General features: G+C 44.4%; 1 protein-coding gene across 1 annotated transcript in view; it reads right to left on the bottom strand.

The window, feature by feature from the left end:
• VPS13A (vacuolar protein sorting 13 homolog A) overlaps window positions 1–17,505 on the bottom strand; it is a 368,017-nt gene that overhangs the window by 10,721 nt on the left and 339,791 nt on the right. The window contains exon 69 of the mRNA XM_075318171.1: window positions 3,714–3,799. Coding sequence (XP_075174286.1) covers window positions 3,714–3,799 — 86 coding nt within the window. The remainder of the gene's footprint in view (window positions 1–3,713; window positions 3,800–17,505) is intronic.

Raw genomic sequence — 17,505 nt, 5'->3', positions numbered from 1 at the left:
TCACATTTTTGGAATTATTTTTATTAGATTTTTTCATGGGACAACACTGGAGATATGATGCTTGGATACAATGTAAAGTAGTCAGTGTGCAACTTGTATAACAGTGTACATTTGTGATGTCCACTAAATAACTCAACACACAGCCATTACTGTGTAAACCGCTGGCAAGAACAGTGAGTACACCGCTAAGTGAAATGGCCAAATTATGCTCTATTAGCCATTTTCCATCCCCAATGTCATGTGGCTCATTAGTGTTACAAGGTCTCTGGTGTGAATGGGGAGCAAGTGTTAAATTTGGTGTTATCACTCACACACACCCTCATACTGATCACTGGAAGTTCTAATTAACGTGAATTTGCCAAATCCCTTTAAAATTATCTTTTTTTTCCATACTAATTATTAAAAACTGCCCAGGTGAACACCCACACAAATACTAATAAAAGGGGGTGAGGATATCACAGAGACAATTATCTCTTTATATCTGGAGAGGTCAGTCTGATAACCCTATTTCAATGACTGAAACTGACCTCTACCTGTCAACGGAGGGTATGACACCCTAATTTACAGGGCGCCGTTCCACGTTGACTGTAGCCATACCATAAATATAATAACAGATGCTTATATTAGTAAATGATTTCTTCCCTTAAAATAAGAACCTCCTGATGATCCGATGAGCGGGCGGAGAAACGCGTCGAGGTGGTGTGGTACGGTATGCACTTATTTTAAGGGAAGTAATAATTTACTAATATCTGTTATTATATTTATGGTGCAAGATTGGACCAGAATTTAGAGGCGGTGTGGTAACCATCATTAATAAGGGAAATGGTTTTCATATTGTTTATTTAGCACTGGGTGGTATCAGGTGCTAATTTAAGTTGTGCGCCTATTAATGTATGGCTACAGTTTCTTCTACAACCAATGTGATTGTCATTTTGTGTAGTGTGGTCACTGTACATCTGCTTCGTTTGTTGATCAGCATCTATCAATACTGCCACTTTTCTTCTATGACTATTAAGGTTGTCATATTGTATAGTGTGATCACTGTATAAATGTTTTGCTTTTTTGCGCATCTATTAAGGTTGCTAGTTTAAATAAAATATCTGTCAATATTGGTCGTGATATATTAGTAGTCAGTGGCATGGTCATATTAAGAGACGCAACACAGTTCTTTATGATAGGGTCAGTCAAGGGTGAGAGAGGGAGAATCGATGTGGAATGGGGGCGCTCGGTAAATTAGGGTGTCATACCCTCCGTTGACAGGTAGGGGTCAGTTTTAGTTATTGAAATAGGTTTATCAGGCTGACCTCTCCAGTTATAAAGAGATAGTTGTCTCTGTGATATCCTCACCCCCTTTTATTAGTATTTGTTTGTGTGGGTGTTCACCTGGGCAGCTTTTAATAATTAGTATGGAAAAAAAAGATTTTAAAATGGATTTGGTAAATTCACGTTAATTAGTTTTTGGACATTCCCAATACTATTTGGAATTAGTAAGCTGAATGATCACTGAAAGTTCAACATAAGACCTCATGGCAGAGAATTCTCTCAGGATCTGAAAAAATAATTATTGCTCTAAATAAAGATGGCCTAGGCTATAAGATGATTGTCACCCCCCTGAAACTGAGCTGCAGCACGGACAGATTCCACTCACAAAAGGCTTCACCATGGTTGACCAAAGAAGTTGAGTGCACATGCTGAACGTAATATCTAAAGATGAGCGAACCTTTGGAGGTTCAGTTCGTTGGCAGCAAACGAACCTAGCTCCACAGGCTCAAGCTTGACCCGCACCTCACATCAAGTCACTGAATGGCAGCTTGAGTCTCCACCCACAAACAGCCAGTCATAAGAAGAATACTTCCAGGGGAGGGTGGGCAGGCTTTTTCAAACTACATCCGAGCACGTTGTTGTTACCCCCAGTGTGTGGCATTCAAACAGTGCAAGCGGCTCGCACAGGGCTGAGCACCAAGTGTACTTGAGCACAGCGTTGTTCGCACATACAGTCTCCAATCCTTGAAGCCGAACCTTGATTTTTAAATTTGGTCTTCGGTTCGAAATTTGAACCTCAGGTTCACTCATCTCTAGTCATATCCAGAGATTCTCTTTTCAAAATAGATGTAGGAGTGCTGCCAGCATTGCAGCTGAGGTTAATGAGATGAGGCTTCAGCCCGTTAGTGCTAAAACCATACGCCGCACACTGCATCAAATTGGTCTGCATGGCTGTCATCACAGAAGGAAGACAGAAGGAAGCCTCCTCTAAAGATGATGCCCAGGAAAAATCACAAATAGTTTGATGAAAACAAGCAAACTAAAGACATGGCTTACGGGAATCATATCCTGTGATTTGATGAGACCAAGATAAACTTATTTTGTTCAGATGGTGTCGATCGTGTGTGACAGAAACCAGGTAAGGTGTACAAAGCAAATGTGTCTTGCCTACAGTCAAGAAGGGTGGTGGGAGTGGCATGATTTGGGGCTACACAAGTGCTGCCAGCTCTGGGGAACTATAATTCATTGAAGGAATCATGAATGCCAACATATACTGTGACATACTGAAGTAGAGTATGACCCCCCTCCCTTTGGAAACTGGGCCACGAGGCATTATTCAAACTTGATAACGATCCAAAAGACACTTCCAAAATAACCACAGCCTTCCTAAAGAAATGGAGGTTAAAAGGTGCTGGACTGGCTAAGCATGTCTCCAGACCAAAACCCTACTGAGCATCTGTGGGAGATACTTAAACAGAAGGCAAGGTCGCTAACATCCACCAACTCTGTGATGTCTTTATGGATGAGTGAAAAAGGATTTCAGAGGCAATCTGTGAAGTTCTATTGAACCCCATGCCCAAAAGAGTTAAGGCAGTGCTTGAAAATAACAGTGGCCACACAAATTATTGATACTTTGAGCATAATTTGGCCATTTTCATTTATGGGTGTATTCACTTTTCCTGCCATCAGTTTTAACATTAAGGCTATGTTCACACACTGCGTTTTTTACCTGCGTTTTGGGTCCGTTTTTGCTGCAGAAATTTCTTGAGAAATTCTTGTAACCTTTCTGCAGACATTCCCCAGCAAAGCCTATGGCAAAAAAAATTAGCTGTGCACACACTGCGTTTTTTTCTTAAGAAAATTCTTTCAGTAGATTTTCTTAAGAAAAAGAATGAGCATGTCACTTCTTTTCTGCAGCTAACTGCGTTTTTTGCCATAGATAATTGGCACAATAACGCAGGGAGCAACCAGCGGTAAAAACGCACCAAAAACGCACCGAAAACGCACCAAAAACGCACCGAAAACGCGGCAAAAACGCAGGTGCGTTTTTGGTGCGTTTTTTAACGCAGGTGCACTAATCCTTCACTCTTAAGAAATTTCTTAAGAAATTTCTTAAGAAAAATCATTTTTCTAGTGTGAACATAGCCTTATGGTTGTGTCTTGAGTTAGAGACCAAACCATATTGGCACAGTTATACAAGCTGTACATTGACTACTTTACATGGCATCAAATTGTTATATGTTTTATGCTGTCTCATGAAAAGATCTAATAAAAATATTTTCAAAAATGTGAGGGGTGCACTCACTTTTGAGATAAAATGTATAAACTCCATTCTTTCGTATAGTTCATCAGGATCAATGTCGGATTTAGTGGCAGAATTGAATTAGATAAATCCCTTCAGTGGGGTATGTCCCCCTTCATTTCAAAAGTCACTAAAACAGGTTACATACCTTTTCATCACCATTAATAAATCTGTGTTATTCACCATTGCATGTGCAAAATATTTACATTTGGCAAATCTTCCATTTTCAATTCTCTACAAGAGAAAAGAAATGCACACAATTAGTAAAGAGGAAAAAGTATCATTTTCTGTTATGTGCACTACCTTTGATAAATGAAATATATAGAAAGTTGCACAACATGACCAAAACAATAGAATCAAATAGAATCAAAGAGGATGTTTCACCAGTTTTAGCATTTTAAACTGGCCACATCATGGAATAGTAGCTGCAGATCTGAATAAAACATAGCTTTTATTTTTTAATATATCTTCCCTGATGCAGAGATATTAGCTTATAAAAGTTGTTATAATTTAAATCCACAGGGGCTTTACCAGATATTTGTCTCTGGGAGCATGTACTTCTTCCCCTGTCTGATGTTGACCAATCATAACCAGGCAGCAACAAACAGGAGAAAAAAATTAAAACACAAATCACAAATTCTTAGAGCAGGTTTCTCCATGTGAGACATATAATGACAGCTATTCAAAGCACTTTGTAACCCACACAGCACTTCAGTCAGACCAGTAAGGAAATAAATGTCTTCATTACATGTCTCACACAGGAGAAATCCTGCTCTAAGCTACTATAAGGACTTGATCATTTTTCCTCTCCATGATGCCTCCTGCTTATGATTGGGCAACCTCCTTAAGTACTACATACCCCCCCAGTGAAAAAAATGGGGAAACATCCCCTTGAACTTAAAAGATTGTTCAAAGGTTTAAAACGTAACACTTATTCCTGGGATAGGGGTTAACTTTCCGTTGACTGGGGGTCCGTCATCTGTGTCCCCACCAATCCATACAGCCACGGGTGAATGGAGTGGAGGTTGATCATATACACTACTCAGTATTGTAGCCATCAGTGATGCCGATGGGGTGGTCTCAGGGGCCCACACGGGTTATGCTAGTTTTAACTGAATCGTCGTGCGCTGTGCTGATACAGTTAAACTCTGTGGTAGAGCAGGGAGACACAATCTCCCTGCATCATGGCTCTCTTGTTCTATAGAACGCAGGACAATTCAGGCCTGTAATCTACAGAACAGCAGGGAGATGCAAAAAGGAGAAGAGGACCTGGAACAGTGTGATGAAGGCTTCATACTGGGTCTCTGCATGCCTTGGTGCAATGATATCACCACATTGGTACTGTTTGAAGGCGGTCTCCAAGATCAATGGGTAGGTGAGTATAAAATGTTTTTTTTTTTCTTTTTGCTCATGAGGGACATACTAGTGGCCATTAAACAGTGTGGGGGCGTGAATTCCAGGGGAGGGGGGGCATATTACAGTGTGGGTGATATTGAGGTTTATGATAAGGTGTGGGGGATACTGGGGGCCATATTACAGTGTGCAGGGATACTGTGGGCCATATTACAGTGTAGGAGAAATACTGGGGGCCTTGATACAGTGTAGGGGAAATGCTGGAGGCATATTAAAGTTTAAGTGAAATACTGGGGGCCATATGACAGTGTGGGGGGATAATGGTGGCCAAAATACAATGTTAGGGAAATACTGTAGGCCATATTACAATGTGGTGAAAATACTGGTGGCCATGATACAGTGTGGGGTAAATATGGAGGGTCATCATAGTGTGAGTTGGACTACTGAGGGTCATCATATAGTGGGGGGCTACTGGAGCCGTCATACAGTGGGAAGGGTCTACTGGGAAGCCTATCATGCTGTCAATAGGCAGTTGTGTATCTATGTGGGAGCTGTAGATGGGCATCTCACTATGTAGAGGGGCAACTCAAGAGACATTATTAAATGTTAATTGGGCACTTTAGAAGCATTATTGTTATAAGTGCACTCAGTGTATTGTGATTGTAAAATAGGCACACTGGGGCCATTATTAGGTACCTTGTTAGTGGCCCACTGAAATCTTTTGCTCTCCCCGAGCTGAACCTCTAGCTAAGCCTCTGCCACCATTCCATTCACTCTTAAAGGGAGCATTGTAGATTGCCGAGTGCAGAGCTTGGCTGACCTTCGGCCCTTCTAGTAACATGAATGGAGAAGCAGTGCACATGATTGTCCTCCAACTCCATTTAGACAGGGCAATGGAGGTCGGACCCCAGCAATCAGAAAGTCATTTCATATCTCACGTATCGGGAATAACTTTCAAACTTAAGAACATCCCTTTAACATAAATTATGAAGTAAATTTTACTAGCTAAAATCTCCGCAACACAGAGGAGAAATTAAAAGAAAATATACGCTACATTTAACATACTCAAAGTGAAAAGTCCTCTTTTAAAGCTTCCTTCACATGGACGTTTTTTAAGTCTATTCTATGTATATTAGTAATGGATTTGAAACTGTGAGTTGTATAAAATCTTCACTAGTTTTCCACATAATTTTGGGATGTGTTTGTGTTATACCCATAGTAACGCCCTTGTAAATGAAGCCTAAGTAATATATTTTCACACAAAACATAAATATGACCAGTTACAAGAGCCGAAGTTAATTAGGTTTTCCTTTTACAGAAAGTCTGACATTTTTCTATACAAGTGTTGCCATGTCAGTTCTCAATTTTAAACTAGCGGCTCGGCATTTGAAAACAATTTGGCCATGTTTCTTTCCTTTTCAATAATGGCCAACACAAGGAAACCCAAAAAATCCAATATATCTATAAGTAAATTAAAACCACAACTGATTAACTTAGGCAGCCTCTGTAACATCCAATTGGTTACATTTTGGGTGAAAACTTTCTTTAAACACCATGTTAGTGGTTGTTATTAAAGTGACTCTACCGCTGTAATGAAAAATGAAAATTAGTCCACATTTAACTTCTTAAAATCTGACACTGATAGTAAAGTCAAGTATCTTAATTGAATTACTTCATTAAATTGGGCATTATTCCCAAAGCCACCACCAGTTGATTAATTCTTTTCTAGACCAACATAGATAACTTACATTTTTTTCATGGCACGACTTTACATAATCCTTACACTAAGGTCTACGAGCTTGGAATTGGGGCATCAGGTTCTACGGGTATCCAATATTCTGAAGAAAAGAGTGGTATGTGCAAGACAAATCTGTGCAGAGCTATCACTGAACTATTGCTTTCTATTCTCCCTATTTCACTTTCAACATCTTGATTTGAACTTTTAGAATTATTTTTCTCGCAAAATAATGTTTATCGAATTCAGCATGAAGCTTCATACAAAGCGAACACTTTTCCTCTCATTTGTGGATTTGGTCACAAATATATTACATGCAGGTTTTGCTGCAGATATGGTTTGCGTTGCATAAGGTGAAATCTTCAGTTCTGTTCAAGAGTGAGCAAGCTGCAGCTTTTCTATTATATGAAAATAGGGTTTTGAAAACCCCACTGAGCTACCTTTTACTGAGAATCCAGAGTGTCTGAACATAGTCTTATAAAACAGTATGAAGTACGCTAAATTCACCCAGTGTTGGCTGCAGTCAGTCCAAAATTAATTTTTTAACTTCATCTTTACCTGAAATTGTTAATCCAGAGAAAACAAATTATCACCTATGTTGCTGACTGATCACTGCTGGGACTAGCACTAAATGGTAGATCTGGGAATTTTTATCCCAGTTACAAAAAAACGTGGCTGGTTGGACAGCTAATTACAGCTCCATGCTTTACTTATGGAGTTGATGAAAAAGCCAAACACTTGGCAGTTTCTTCGGAAATCAATGGAGCTGCAGTCAAGCTGATGTATTGCCGCTCCATTCTAACTGTGATAAAAGTTCTTCATTCTGCCGACTGATGCAAGTATCAGAGGTCGGACCACCACTGATCAACAAGTTATCACCTATCCTTGTTTTCACTGGACAAACCCTTTAAGACTTGGAGCTTTGTACTGCAATGCTTTGATGTGAAGATATATTAAGGCTATGTGCCCACGCTGCGGAAAATTCGCGGCATTTGCCGCGTTTTTTTTTGCGGAAATTCCACGGATTTTTCAAAAATCCGCAGTACAGTGACTCCCCAGTCATTTCTATGGCATTTGAGGAGTGCTGTGCCCATGCTGCATTTTTTTTCGCAGCGGAAATAATGCGAATTTCCCTGTGGAAAAATCTGCAGCATGTGAATTATTCCTGCGGATTTCTCCATAGCATCCCATACTTACCTGCCTTGATAGAAGACACCGGAGTCACTTCTTCCGGTGCAGAATGGAGCGCAGTGAAGCCAGGAGCAGGAAGCAGGAGGTGGGCGGGGCCTGCACGAGCTCCGGTCATGTGACAGCCGAAGCTAGTTCAGGCCCGCCCACCTTCTCCGGCAATGTGCAGACGCTGACAGACACGACCAGAGAGGGAAGTGTTGCGTGATGGAGGTAAGTATGAACTCCACGATCACTGCAGCACTTGTTCTGCATTGAGGATGCAGCGCCCAAGCCATGGTACTGTATCCTCAATGCAGAATACCCGCAGCATATCCGCAGGACATTCTGCAGCATAACCGCAGCATGTAAACAAAGTTGTGCTGCGGTTTTCTGCGAGCTCCTGCGGAATGTCCTGCGGATATAACCGCAGGACACTCTCCCCGTGGTCACATAGCCTAAGAATGTATTGAGCCTGAAAATGGCATGATGTTAAAAGCTGGACATCAGTTTGCGTACTATGTACTCCTGTGCTTTCAAGAACTGAAGTATTTACACCTTTTGAAATAACTGTTGAACATGTCAGCAATTTTCTAAGTTAACATATTTCTAAAGGTGCTGTTGACAGATTTCTCACCAAATGTCGGTAACAACCCATCCAATCCACACAGGCAAAGAAATAAAACCATAGATATCCATAAATTTAGTGATGTCTAATAATCAGAAATGACACAGGTAAAAGTACTGAAGATGATTACTGAAATTTATGTAGTACTTCATACAAAAGACTTTGTTGGTGATGACAGCTTCAAGACACCCCCAAGACACCCCCTGTATGGACAAACTAGTTGCATGCATTGCTCAGGTGTAACTTTGGTCCATTCTTCTACACAAACCACCTTCAAATCCTGAAGGTTCTGTGGCTCCTATGAACTTTCAGCTTTAGTTCCTTCCATAAATGTTCTATTGGATACAGGTCCAGTAATTAGCTGGGCCATTGATGTAGCTTTATATTCTTTTTCTGAAACCAAATTGAGAGTTGCCTTGTCTGTGTGATTGGGATCATTGTCTTGCTGAAATGTCCACCCTCATTTAATTTTTATCATCCTTGTAAATTGCAGCAATTTATAGCACCTTTATATATATATATTTACTTAGAAAATTGGTGATGTGTTCAGTGTTTATTTCACACACTGTATATATATATGTATATATTATATACACCGTGCTGGCCAAAAGTATTGGCACCCCTGCAATTCTGTCAGAGAATACTCAGTTTCTTCCTGAAAATGATTGCAATCACAAATTATTTGGTATTATTATCTTCATTTAATTTGTCTTCAATGAAAAAAAAAAAAAAAAAATTGTCATAAAGCTAAATTGGATATAATTCCACACCAAACATAAAAAAGGGCGTGGACAAAAGTATTGGCACTGTTTGAAAAATCATCTGATGCATCTCTAATTTGTGTAATTAACAACACCTGTAACTTACCTGTGGCACCTATCAGGTGTTGGCAATAACTAAATCACACTTGCAGCCAGTTGACATGGATTAAAGTTGACTCAACCTCTGTCCTGTGTTTTTGTGTGCACCACATTGAACATGGAGAAAAGAAAGAAGACCAAAGAACTGTCTGAGGACTTGAGAATCCAAATTGTGAGGAAGCATGAGCAATCTCAAGGCTACAAGTCCATCTCAAAAGACCTGAAGGTTCCTGTGTCTACGGTGCACAGTGTCATCAAGAAGTTTAAAGCCCATGGCACTGTGGATAACCTCCCTGGATGTGGAAGGAAAAGAAAAATTGACAAGAGATTTCAACGCAAGATTGTGCGGATGGTGGATAAAGAACCTTGACTAATATCCAAACAAGTTTAAACTGCCCTGCAGTCCGAGGGTACAACAGTGTCAACCCGTACTATCCGTCGGCGTCTGAATGAAAAGGGTCTGTATGGTAGGGATACCCAGGAAGATCCCACTTCTTACCCCGAGACATAAAATAGCCAGGCTGGAGTTTGCCAAAACTTACCTGAGAAAGCCTAAAACGTTTTGGAAGAATGTTCTCTGGTCAGATGAGACAACAGTAGGGCTTTTTGGGAAAAGCCATCAACATAGAGTTTACAGGAAAAAAAATAAGAGGCTTTCAAAGAAAAGAACAGGGTCCCTACAGTCAAACATGGCGGAGGTTCCCTGATGTTTTGGGGTTGCTTTGCTGCCTCTGGCACTGGACTGCTTGACCGTGTGCATGGCATTATGAAGTCTGAAGACTACCAACAAATTTTGCAGCATAATGTAGGGCCCAGTGTGAGAAAGCTTTGTCTCCCTCAGAGGTCATGGGTCTTCCAGCAGGACAATGACCCAAAACACACTTCAAAAAGCACTAGAAAATGGTTTGAGAGAAAGCACTGGAGACTACTAAAGTGGCCAGCAATGAGTCCAGACCTGAATCCCATAGAACACCTGTGGAGAGATCTCAAAATGGCAGTTTGGAGAATGCACCCTTCAAATCTCAGTGACCTGGAGCAGTTTGACAAAGAAGAATGGTCTAAAATTGCACTAGAGCATTGTAAGAAACTCATTGATGGTTACCGGAAGCGGTTGCTCGCAGTTATTTTTGGCTAAAGGTTGTGCAACCAAGTATTAGGCTAAGGGTGCCAATACTTTTGTCTGGCCCATTTTTGGAGTTTTGTGTGAAATGATCAATGATTTGATTTTTGTTTCATTCTCTTTTGTGTTTTTTCATTGCAAGCAAAATAAATGAAGATAATACCAAAAAATGTGTAACTGCAATCATTTTAAGGAAGAAACTGAGTATTCTCTGACAGAATTGCAGGGGTGCCAATACTTTTGGCGAACACTGTATATCATATATATACACATATTTACACACACACACACACATATACATTATATATATATATATATATATATATATATATATATATATATATATATATAAAACGGATTTTTGTGTACTCACCGTAAAATCGTTTTCTCTTAGCCATCATTGGGGGACACAGGACCATGGGTGTTGTGCTGCTTATCCATAGGAGGACACTAAGTAGATGCAAAGATGTTAGCTCCTCCCCTACAGTATACACCCCCTGGCCCAGCCAGGCTACTTCAGTTTTAGTACACAAGCAGTAGGAGAACAAGTAACAAAAACGTGAGTGAATACTCCTAACAAAAAAAGTATTGAGAAACAAAAAATTAAGGCCAAACAGGGCAACAGGGTGGGTGCTGTGTCCCCCAATGATGGCTAAGAGAAAACGATTTTATGGTGAGTACACAAAAATCCGTTTTTTTCTGACGCCTCATTGGGGGACACAGGACCATGGGACGTCCTAAAGCAGTCCCTGGGTGGGTAAACAATAAACAACGCAACCCAAGGACTAGGAACCAGTCCCGGATAGCCAGGAGCGCCTACTGAGATAGGTGCTCTACTGTCGTTTTCAGAATTCTCCTACCTAGGTTCGCCTCAGCCGAAGCCTGGGTATGGACTTGGTAATGCTCTGAAACAGTATGTAGGCAAGACCAGGTCACAGCCTTACACCTCTGTTCCACTGAAGCCTGATGCCTAATGGCCCAAGAGGCGCCAACTGCTCGCGTGGAATGAGTCCGCAGCCCACTAGGAATGGGCTTGAGTTGCAAGCGGTAGACCTCCTGGATCGCAGAGCGAATCCAGTGAGCCAGCGTTGCCTATGAAGCTGCCTGTCCTTTCTTAGGCCTTTCAGGAATGACGAACAAGGAGTCCATGTTTTTAAAGAGGCTGTCCTGGATACGGAATATCTGAAAACCCTCACAAGGTCTAGCGAACGTAGAGACTTATCCACCCTATGGACTGGGTGTGGACAAAAGGAAGGCAGAACTATGTCCTCGTTTAAATGAAACGGGGAAGTAACCTTCAGAAGAAAATCTGGAAGGGGGCGTAGAACCACCTTATCCTGGTGAAAGATCAGAAAGGGTTCGCAACAAGAGTGCTGCCAGTTCCAAAACGTCTGATGGACGTAATCGCCACTAAGAATGTTATCTTCCAGGAGAGAAGAGCAAGAGAAGATTCCTTAAGAGGTTCAAAAGGGGACCTCTGGATACCGTCCAAAACGAGATTGAGGTCCCATGGGTCCAGCAACCGTTTGTACAGGGAAACTAGAAGGGAAACACCCTTGAGGACAGTCTTGACTTGCGGATTGCAAGCTAGGCGGTATTGATAGAATATTGAGAGAGATGAAACCTGCCCCTTAAGGGAGCTCAGGGCCAACCTCTTTTGCAACCTGACTGCAAAAAAAAAAAATCAAGAATTCTGGGGATCGCCAGAGGCATAGGTTGGACATTAGATTCCCTGCACTGAGAAAGGAAAGTTTTTCACGTACGGTGGTAAAAACGGGATGAAGGCCAGCTTTCGGGCACTGTACATGGTGGAGATGACCGCAGGAGAGAATCTCGCTCTTGTTAAAGTCCAGGTGTCAATGGCCAGGCCGTCAGCTTCAGGGCTCTGGAGTTCTGATGGGAAATGGGCCCTTGGGTCAGCAGGTCTGGGATGCTTACGAGGCGCCATGAGCAATTGTACAAATTCAGCATACCAGGCGCACCTGGGCTAGTCCGGTGCTATTAGTATCACCGGGACTCCTCCTGCCTTGATCTTCCTGATTACTCGCGGCAGAGGCGAAAAACATGTAAGGCAGACTGAAACGACTTCAGGAGACTAGAGCATCCGCGCCAATGGACTGTGGATCACGTGACCTGGCTAAGAATGCGGGTACCTTTGCGTTCAACCTTGAGGCCATTAGATCCACGTCTGGTGTACTCCAGTGAGTGCAGATGTGTGGGAACATTTCTGGGTGTAGAAACCACTCTCCGGCGGCCAGGCCTTGGCGACTTAGAAGGTCTGCCGCCCAGTTCTCTACTCCCGGTATGTGTAACGCTGAAAACACAGACCCCCGTCGATTCGGCCCAGGTGAGGATCCTGAGGACCTCGAGATAAGCTGTCTTGCTGCTGGTACCTCCCTGCCGATTGACATAGGCCACAGCTGTTGCATTGTCCAATTGGACCTGAATCAAACGACCTGCTAGCAGAAGGGGGGAATGACCTGAGCGCGAGAAGTTCGCGCTGATTTTCAGGATGATTTCTGGGAAGTGAAGACTCCAGGGGTGTCCAACGTCCCAAAGCAGTGTGGAGCCAGTACGCTGCTCCCCAGACTAAGAGGCTGGCATCCGTGGTCAGGAGTAGCCAGTCCACTTGGGGGAGAAAAAATCCTTCTCGATATGGAAGAGGACTGAAGCCACCAGCAAAGTGCATACCTGACTGAAGGTGTCAGGTGAAAAGTTCGTCCAAGGAAAAGGGGCTCTTGTCTCAGGCAGCTAGAAGTGCAAGCTGCAGTGGGCAGTGGTGTGGCTAAGCAAGCAGCACTGCCTCTATAGCCGCCGCTATCCTACCTAGCACTCATACTGAATCGTATGGAGCGAGAGGAGTACATAGAGGGCAGTGTACCGCTTGTTGTAGAGCGGTCGCCTTGTCTTGAGGGGAAAATATCAAGCCCCGAAGAGTGTCCAGGGACATGCCCAGGGAGGTGACGGATTTTGACGGGACCGGGGATGATTTGACTGGAGTCAGAAGCCGCCCTAAGCGGAATAGGGTGCCCACAGAGATCTGCACGCTGGTTGAGCCCTTGATGAGGAGGTCATCCAAGCAAGGCAGAACAACCACTCTCCTGGCGTGAAGGGCACTCATGGCGGCCGCCATGACCTTAGTTAAGACCCATGACCTTAGTTAAGACCCTTGGTGCTGTGGCAGAGCCGAGGATAGGGCCACAAATGGGAAAAAAAAAAAGAAGTCCTGAACCGCGAAGCGGAGGAACTTTTGGTGAGCTGGAGCGATGGGTATGTGCAGGTACGCGTCCCTGATAGCTAGGGAGGCAAGGAATTCTCCTTCGACCATAAAGGTAATAATGGACCCTAGGAAGTCCATTCTGAATCTCCTTACATGCACATGTTTGCTCAGGTGTTAGAGGTCCAGGATGGGACGAACTGACCCGTCCTTTTTTGAGGCCCACGAGAGGTTGGAATAGAAGGCCTTGAACCTCTCGCCATCCGGAACAGGTACCATCATCCCCGCCGTTTGTAGGAAGTGGATTGCTGAGGAGAAGGCCTCGTGGTGTTTTGGAGCCTTTGGGGGGGGGGGGGTTGAGAGAAAAGACTGACCAGGGGATCGGGTCCAGAATTCAATGTGGTAACCGAAAGACACAAGGTATCACACCCATTTGTGGTCTGAGGCGGCGGCCCAGATGGAGGACGACGAGACTCCTCGGTCTTTGTCTAGACTGCCAGGAGGACTGAGAAGGCCGGGCCCTGCGTGTCTAGTAAAACAACGTCCTGGGCTAGAGTTGGGGGAGGGAGGTACTCTTTTCCTCCCGTGGCGTCAGACAAAAAAAAAATAAGAGCCAGTCCAGATGATTGGCAAACCATCAGTCTGGAAAGGAGTACTGTGAGAGGCTTCTTAGAGACAGAGTCCGCTCTCCATTATCGCAACCAGAGGGCCTTACGGATGGCTATGGTATTTGAGGCGGCAATAACTGCGCAGGTAGCAGCGCCGAGGGAGGCCTGCATGAGGTACTCTGCCGCCGCAGCAATGAGAACTGTTACATCTGTGAGGGTCTGAGGAAAACTGGTAGTCCTGGTGCCTCTGCGACCCACACGGAAGGGGAGAGGGACCCGCGGCCTCGAGGCAGAATGATCGAGCTGCTCCACTTGTCTGTCTGTCGGGTCCTTGAAGGAGGATCCATCAAGTAAAAAACAGGAGTGGTCCTTCAGGCAGGTGGAAGTCGGGTGAGGGTCCACCGAGGCCGGATCAGCCCAGCCCTTAGAGACAGCTAAGCCAAAGGGGTACCGGGACTCCATGAGTTTACGGATACCGAAGCGGCGTCAAAAAACTTTTGAGGTTTCTTCACCCTTTTAAAGGAGACCGCAGGGTCAGTAGTAGTGGATGGTTGATTGCAATAAGTCCATCGCAGCTTGATCGCTCGGGGAGGTTGAAACCAAGGAATCATCCCGGTACAAACATCATTCCCCTTCCTCCGGCTCCTCAGAGACCGCGGAACATGTGGGAGAACCCCATCTGTGTACCCCAGAGGGAGAACCATGGGGGTCATGCCCTTTTTCTGATCTGCAACCAGTGAAGCAGAGGACTGATTCTTATCAGAAGGACCCTCTATAGAGGTGTCATCAGGCAGCGTTCTGTCCAGGGGCCCCGAGGGGTGTGAGGACGATGTTGCATAGCCAGCACCAGGTTCTGGGAACTGTGCCCATTCCGGGGGACTGGGAGCCGTAGGCTCTGGGCTGGCAGCGGTTGCTGCGGTGGTGGCGGGGGGGAGTAAGCTACAGGGGCACCGGACTCACAGAAGGAAGAGGTGCTATCATCCCCTAGTAGCTCAGTGTCTTATAGTTGTTGCTGTAGTTGTGCAGGGCATAAAACATGTGACTGCAGCCTCTGGCTGATAAGCCACAAACTCTGATTGTAATGAGGGAGCAATGCTCTGCAGAGCTAATATGCAAGTGAGGCTATAACTCACCCAGAACCCTGATGACCCCTCCCCCCTCCTCCACCAGGCTCTGATCACAAGAGGGAGCAATGCTCTGCAGATCCCGTGTGAGGGGGGGCGTGGCTTATCGAGTGTCGGAGGGGACGGGGCTTAGCTCTGACAGGAAGGCATGAGAAAATATAATAAACAAAAAAAAACAAAAAATGGTGGGAAGAGACTCCCCTTCCCTCCTCCAGCCCTGCACAACAATGGTGGACAGAAAAAGCTCTATAAGTGTACCACAGCTGCGGCTGCACTGAGTCCTGGGAACTCTCCCCTCCCCCCGCCACAGGTGGAATGCTATGCAGGAGTCTGCAATCACAGCCCATGTGCATCCAGTCAGTGTGACCTTTGCTCCAATTTCCTGTCAGGGAGCCAGTGTGCAGATTCTGACGCCTGCTGTGCCCGGTCACAGAACGTGTATCAACTCAGACCCTGCCAGAGGGACTGAGGAAGTTTTCATCTGCTCTGGAAAAAAATCGGAAGGATCTCACCTCAACTCCTGTGGAGATGGCAGTCTGATGCCTGCTGCCTGGTCACACCGATGCAGCGTATCAACTCAGAGCCTGCAAGAGGGACTGAGGAAGTTTTCATCTGCTCTGGGCTCTGGAAAATCAGTGCCATGAGACCTGTCGTCCAGTGAGTAACAGCCCAGGATCCTGTGTCGCAGGAGGGGGTACGGGGAGGCGACACTCCGCGTTCCCGCCTGTTGATGGTTTTGGGAAATCGGTCCCCGAAGGAACCGTCGCCCTCTAAAAACAAAAAAGTCTTGCTGCAGTAGTCTGCAGAGATGTGCCTCCTATAAACACTAAGCTAAAACTGAAGTAGCCTGGCTGGGCCAGGGGGTGTATACTGCAGGGGAGGAGCTAATATCTTTGCATCTACTTAGTGTCCTCTTATGGATAAGCAGCATAACACCCATGGTCCTGTGTCCCCCAATGAGGCGTCTGAGAAATATAAATAGGCAGAATCCAGCAATAACGTGAGCAATCCAGGATGCTGTTAAAAAATTTTTTCCTTCTTTTTATTCATAAATTCATAAAAATATAATGGTCCAAGCAATTCAGAACAGCATTATCGCAGGAAAATAGCGCAGATAGGACTACGCGTTTCAGCGGTAAAATCCGCCTTCTTCACGATCCAGAATCTGATCTGCTTTCCATACATAGAACCTTATATGCATCTCACTCCCATCAGGGTAATTACAAACATGTGTGAGAGATTTAAAAACATATGCTAGAAAAGCAAATCAAACATGTAAGCTATCCGCATATAAGGCTGGTTTCACACTACGTCTTTTTAACATCCGTTGAAAACGTTATTTTAGCGGAAGTACGGATCCTGCTTTTACAGCAAATAACGTATCCAAACGCATCTGTTATTTTGCAGGATCCTGCACTGGATGTTTAGGGGCGGGCATTGGAGTCATGTGATCGGGAGTGAGGGGAACTAGACTGGGAGCCGGCTTCTGACAGCTGCAGACGCTGGTAACCAAGGTAAACATCGGCCTTGGATACCCGATATTTATCTTGGTTACGAGTGTCTGCAGCTGCTAGGAGCAGGGCTGCCTGCACACGTAACCAACGTAAACATCGGGTAACTAAGAGAAGTGGTTACCCGATATTTACCTTGGTTACGAGTGTCCGCAGCTCTCAGGTGGGAGAGAGAGGAAGGGGGAAAGACATAGATAGAGAGAGAGAGGGTGAGGGAGGGAGTAGAGAGATAGACAGATCACGCGAGACTGGTTCTGGGCATGCTCAGTACTTTCTGGGCATGCTCAGTACAAAAGCAGGATCCTGCCTATCAGCACACCAGCGTTCACCTGCGTTCGCGTGCTGTTTAGTCAGGATCCGGTGACTTGCAGTATTTTGACGCAGCTCAAAAACGCTACAAGTAGCGTTTTTGAAACATGTTAAAAAACTGCAAGTCACCGGATCCGCACTATAACGCACGCAAACGCAGGTGAACGCATGTTAACGCGAGTCCATTGCAAATGCATTGAAATGAAAACGCATTTGCACTGGATCCGTACTTCCGCTAAAATAACGTTTTCAACGGATGTTAAAAAGACGTAGTGTGAAACCAGCCTTAATCAATATACAGCATGCAT

This window comes from Anomaloglossus baeobatrachus, chromosome 1 (genome assembly GCF_048569485.1).
Source record: "Anomaloglossus baeobatrachus isolate aAnoBae1 chromosome 1, aAnoBae1.hap1, whole genome shotgun sequence".
Taxonomy (NCBI): domain Eukaryota; kingdom Metazoa; phylum Chordata; class Amphibia; order Anura; family Aromobatidae; genus Anomaloglossus; species Anomaloglossus baeobatrachus.
Note: the sequence above shows the minus strand (reverse complement) of the source record. Positions and strands in the feature narration are given on the sequence as shown.